The 5,916-nt window shown below is 44.6% G+C and overlaps 1 protein-coding gene across 1 annotated transcript; it reads right to left on the bottom strand.

Moving 5' to 3' along the window:
- LOC128736114 (uncharacterized) lies at window positions 1-5,349 on the bottom strand. Its single transcript, XM_053830595.1, has one exon. The coding sequence runs from the start codon at window positions 5,347-5,349 to the stop codon at window positions 1-3; it is 5,349 nt and encodes a 1,782-aa protein (XP_053686570.1).
- Between the last annotated feature and the right edge of the window lie 567 nt (window positions 5,350-5,916).

The raw sequence follows: 5,916 nt of genomic DNA, 5'->3' as shown, positions 1-5,916 counted from the left end.
TTACTGGCCAGTGGCTTCCCCACCAGTTTGCTGAATCGGTAGTACGCAAATCTTGGAGATGCTTCGTCGAAATTCACCGTCCTTCGTTCGGACCGTGACTACGCGGATATGATCGTCGTCGCCCTTGAAACAGTTGACCACTCTACCTACTCTCCACTTGAGGGGTGGTAGATTGTCCTCTTTTACCAGCACCATGGTTCCTATCGACACGTTGTTCCGACGTTGCGTCCATCGAGTACGAGGTTGCAGTCCCGAAAGATATTCTGACTGCCACTGCTTCCATATTCGACGAACATATTCTTGAGTTTGTTGCCATCTATCTAAGTGATTCAGTGGGATGTTTTCGAGATTTGGCTCTGGGATGGCTGTCAGAGCGCGGTTGGCAAGAAAATGCCCGGGAGTGAGTACCTCTAAATCGTTAGGATCGGAGCTGAGTTGCGTAAGTGGGCGAGAGTTTAAGCAGCTTTCTATCTGAATTATCAGTGTCAAAAATTCATCGTGGTAGAGGATTACGTTGCCAATAGTACAGCGCAGGTGTTTCTTTAAAGATTTGACGGCAGCCTCCCAGAGTCCTCCAAAATTTGGCGATCTTGGTGGGATGAATTTGAAAGTAATCCCATCTTCACTGCAGTGGCGAGTGACCATCTCCTGATGCAACTGCGATTGAAACAAATGGGCTAGTTCGGTGAGCTCTCGTTTGGCTCCCTTGAAGTTAGTGGCGTTATCACACTGGATGAGTTCAGGCTTCCCTCTGCGAGCTACAAATCTTTTAAGTGCAGCTATGAACGAGCTAGTCGAAAGATCAGCGACGCATTCTATATGGACCGCCTTTGTTACTAGGCAAACAAATATAGCAATGAAGCCTCTGACGAGAGCTGCCTTCCGTGTAATTCGGTACTGGAATGGTCCGCAATAATCCACCCCAGTGCGAAGAAAAGTAAAGGCAGGCGTAACGCGTTCGGGGGGTAACTCGCCCATTAATTGCTGCAACACCGTAGGCTTGCATCGAAAACAGTTGACGCATGAATGGACTATTTGTCGCGTAAGATCTCTAATTCGAAGTGGCCAATATTTTTCACGAATTACTGCTATCATGAGCTGTGGACCAGCATGTAGCAGTTTTGTATGATAGTGTTTTGCTATAAGTTCGGTAAGTGGATGTTTGTCTGGCAATATCAAGGGATGCCGCTGATCGTAAGCTACATGGGCATGACGTAACCGGCCTCCAACACGCAATATTCCATCCGTTATCACTGGAATAAGGTTTTTAATCCGTGAGCTGGGCTTAACTTGACCGCTGGAGGATAATTGTGCTAGTTCTGGGGCAAATCTTTCTGCTTGGGCGAGTTTGACAAGAGTTAGAGTGGCATAATTTATTTCTGCGGTTGAAAGAAATCCTGTTGTTCGACTCGAACGATTTTTTACTTTGCAATTATTGGTGAAACGCAAGATCCATGTGACTACACGGACTAATTTTCCAAACGATGAATAACTCAAAAATAATTCATTTGGAGGTGCAATGTTGATCGAAAGTGCCACTACCTTTTGTTCCAATAATTCTGATGGAACATCTTCTAGCTGGGGACGTACTAGTGGTGGCCAGAATCTGGATGACTGAGACAACCAGGGAGGGCCATTCCACCACAAAGTTAGGTTAGCGAGTTGAGTAGCATGCATTCCTCTTGATATGACGTCTGCCGGATTTTCGGCACCTGGTACATGAGCCCATACTCCTCGGGCTGTAATTCGTTGGATTTCCGAAATGCGATTAGCCACAAAGGTCTTCCATCGTGACGGACAGGCAGCCAGCCAGTGAAGAACGATGGTCGAATCCGTCCAGAAAAAGCATTTATAGGTTAGATTTAGACTTGAGGCCACTTTTTCAAAGAGGTGACTCAACAACAATGCACCCGATAGTTCCAAACGAGGCAAACAAGTGACTTTTTTAACTGGAGCCACTTTGGATTTGGCGGTAAGCAGGTTTACATGTACGCTGCCTGTCGATGATACGGCCCTTATATAGATGCACGCTCCGTATGCCTTCTCGGAGGCATCACAGAATCCATGTAGTTCCAAACCAATTACCGCTGACGTGGATACCACCCAGCGTGGTATTTTTATTAACGATAGATCTCGGAGACCTTCACTAAACTCGTTCCATTGTTGATTTTGTGACTCGTTCAATTGATCATCCCAATCCTTTCTATCTCGCCAAAGATCTTGCATGAACTGCTTAGCTAAAACAGTAACCGGTCCCACGAGACCCAGTGGATCGAAAAGTCGTGCTATATTAGACAGCACCACGCGCTTGGTGATTGGAAATTGTTGATTTTGTTTAGGAGGCTCAAACAAAAACATATCAGCTGCCGTATCCCACTGAAGTCCAAGAGTTTTGATTGGCGAATGTGAAGAATCTAATTCCAACACTGTACGTTGATCTCTAAATGGGACCGGGATTGGCTCAAGTACAGCAGAATTATTAGAGGCCCACTTGCGAAGCTCGAAACCTGCAGAACGGATTATGCTCATCAATTGCTGGCAAAGTTTTTGCCCTTCCTCGATACTATCGGTTCCAGTAAGTAAATCGTCCATGTAAAAATTCTTTCCTATAGCTTCTGCTGCTAGTGGAGACACTTCCAAGCTGTCACGAGAAAGCCTTTGAAGGCATTTTGTGGCAAGATAGGGGGCTGACGAAGTACCGTAAGTTACTGTTAATAGTTGATACTCTCGAATGGTTTGCGATGGAGAATCTCTCCATAGTATCCGTTGAAGAGGCTGGTCAGACTCGCAGACTAATATTTGTCTGTACATCTTTTCGATGTCCGACACGATAGCAAACTGTGGCACCCGGAATCTTAAAATCATAGTCAGAAGATCATCTTGTACGAGCGGTCCCACCATCAACGCATCGTTCAGAGATACACCGGAATCTGTTGAGCACGATGCGTCAAACACGACTCGTAATTTTGTCGTGACACTCTCGGGACGCACGACGCAATGATGAGGCAAATAATACGAAGGCCAATCGTTCGCTGAATTCTCGATTTCCCTCATATGGCCGAGACGTATGTATTCATGAATGAAGTCGGAGTAAGCATCTTTCAGTGCTGGATTAGCTGACAAACGACGTTCGAGCGAAAGAAATCTGCGAGTAGCAATCTCTCTCGAATTTCCTAGTTTAGCCATTACCGAGTCTCTTTTCGGTAAGGCGACAACAAAACGACCGGTAGAATCCCGAATCGTATGTTTGGCGAAATGACTCTCACAAGCCGATTCCTCTTCCGACAACGTGCTCTCCATTCGACAGCTCTCGAGTTCCCAGAACCGAGATAATTGTTCTTCTATAGACGGTGCAGCGCAAAAATGAGACACACTGGTTGCTGGCCTTGAATTGCATTTCATACGGCCCGAAATCACCCATCCTAACGCAGTATTTTGCAGACAAGGTTTATCAGTACTGCCCTTGAACTGACCTTCTCTCAACAAATCGTAGAAACTCTCAACGCCGAAAATTAAGTCGATAGAACCGGGTTTAAAGAACGACGGGTCAGCCAGTGTGATGTCTGATGGCCAATCGAAATCAGACACGTCAACAGTTTGAGTAGGTAACTCCATCGTTATTTTTGGAAGGATGTGAAAGTTCCAACTAGCACTGAAGCTAGTGCCATGCGATTGCAGCTTGATAATAGTTGAGTATTTGGATATTGTAGACGACAAGCCAACGCCGCTGATTGGTATAAAATCTTTTTTGCGCTTCGCGTTTAGTTTTTGAACGAGTTGCTCCGATGCAAAATTTAGTTGGGATCCAGAGTCGAGCAAGGCACGAGCCCACAAGAATGATCCACTGGAATCGAACACTTTCACTAAGGCAGTTGAAAGTAATACGGTTGTAGGTACCGTACATCGGTGGCTGGTTGATGGCATTGAATTATGGCTGGTTGAAAAGGCTGATACTGTGGGGGTTGGGTTCTCAAGCGACTGTGAATGACTAGATGATCGTGAGGGTTGTAAGAGCTTGCTTGCTACGGACGACGAAAGAGGAGGCTGCACTTCGGGCAATGCAAGGTTGGCATTTTGTGGTTGATTTGGTGGATTCGAATTAGTCCGCTGATGTAGCATCGTATGGTGCCTTTTATTGCATACGCGACAAGCTCCACTAGAGCAGTTTTTAACTAAATGTGATCGTGATAGGCAGTTTATGCAAAGCATATTTTTCTTTGCAGCTTCGAAACGTTGGGCAACTGTCATGGATCGAAACTTTTCGCAATGATAAGGTGAGTGTGCTATTTGTTTGCAGAATGGGCAAGAATTTTGCGGAGGCGAGACGGCTGGGTGAGCAGTTTTCATTTTATTTATTGAATGTTGAAGAGAGGGAGTGAAGCGTGTAGGTTCCGAAGATCGATTTTTGGAAGCAACGACAGATTGCAATATCAGACTATGACTGCGTAGAAAATCGATAAGTTCCTCGTAACTGGGTACATTGCTGGACTTTCGATGCGTTTCCCATTGACGCATAGTAGATGGATCGAGGCGAGAGCTTAGCATAAAAACTAGTAAGGTACTCCAGTTATCAGTTCGTTCCCCCATTTTCTCTAACATTAAAAGATTCCGTTCATACTCATCGATCAACCGGTTAAGCGAATCGGGACACTCTTTTTTCATTGGCTCGACGCTGAACAATGATTCTACGTACGATTTAACGATCAAGTACTTATTTTCGTATCGTTTTTCCAGCAATTCCCACGCTACTAAATAATTTTCGGAGGTTACGTCAATCACTTCTATCACACGTTTGGCTTCACTGGTTAAGGACGAATTCAGGTAGGAAAATTTATCAACACTACTAAGTTGCGGAGCAGAATCGATAAGCGATTTAAACGAATCGCGAAAGGTTGGCCAGTCTTTCGTACATCCACCAAACTGTGGGAGTTTGAGTTCCGGTAATCTTACTCGCAACTGGTTAGTAGGTGCCATTGGGGTCGATGGGACGGGATGAGCGTTAGTCTGAGTTGCGAATTGGTGACGCTTGCGAATTTCTGATTGGAGAAAACCCTTCAATGTAAGGTAAGTAATTTCGACTTCAGCACGTGTTTTTCCAGAAGCTGCTATTGTTCTATCATGACCATCACCATCGCCATGTTCTAAAAATTCTCCCTCATCTTCTAATAAATCTAATTCGACGCGAAGTTCCTCATATTGAGCAAAAATCGATTCCAATCTCTCTACCCATGAATCCAAATTATCTCTATCCTTCTCCTCTGAATAATTTTTTATCAAATCCGAAATTATCTGCAGAGAATCGATACAAAATCGTTCTTTCTTGGTCAGCTTTTTGATTTTACTCGCCATTTTGAATTATCCTTATCAGGACAAAGGGATCGATCAGAATACAACCACGTGCCTTAGTCTGCCAGCAATTTTAGTGAAATCCTGAATTTCGTTAGTTTCAACTAGTTAATTATGCCCGAATTGCGAATAAACTATTGCCGACACACTAATAAGCACCGTACCACTTCAGAGATGCATGCAATAAGCAAAGCGTACTTACAGACCTTATCCGTAGAAACCAGAACCCAAGCCACGCCACGAAACGGTAACCAAGCCAAGCCAAGCAACCCAGCGTCGATGGATCCAGCAATGACCAGCGCTGATGAATGGAACAAAAGAGCGGCAACTTCGATAGCACGATATCACTGATGCGGTAGAATTATCACTTATTGCCCGATATCACAAGCAGAGTATATTTGCAATTTTGGTTCACGAGAGTACTTTTTTATATCACCGTTATATCACAATTTGTTCGTTTGAGTTTACGAAAGGTTTTTTTTTTGCACAAATGTCTCACAGTTCTTTTAGGCTTCACTATGGCCCTCAGGCCACTTATCACCTTTGCGAATATCACACCCGACGCGAAAA

Source organism: Sabethes cyaneus, chromosome 2 (genome assembly GCF_943734655.1).
Source record: "Sabethes cyaneus chromosome 2, idSabCyanKW18_F2, whole genome shotgun sequence".
NCBI lineage: Eukaryota > Metazoa > Arthropoda > Insecta > Diptera > Culicidae > Sabethes > Sabethes cyaneus.
Note: the sequence above shows the minus strand (reverse complement) of the source record. Positions and strands in the feature narration are given on the sequence as shown.

Coding starts and splice junctions, on each gene's coding strand:
- LOC128736114 (XM_053830595.1), bottom strand. CDS start 5,349: ATGGCGAGTAAAATCAAAAAGCTGACCAAGAAAGAACGATTTTGTATC.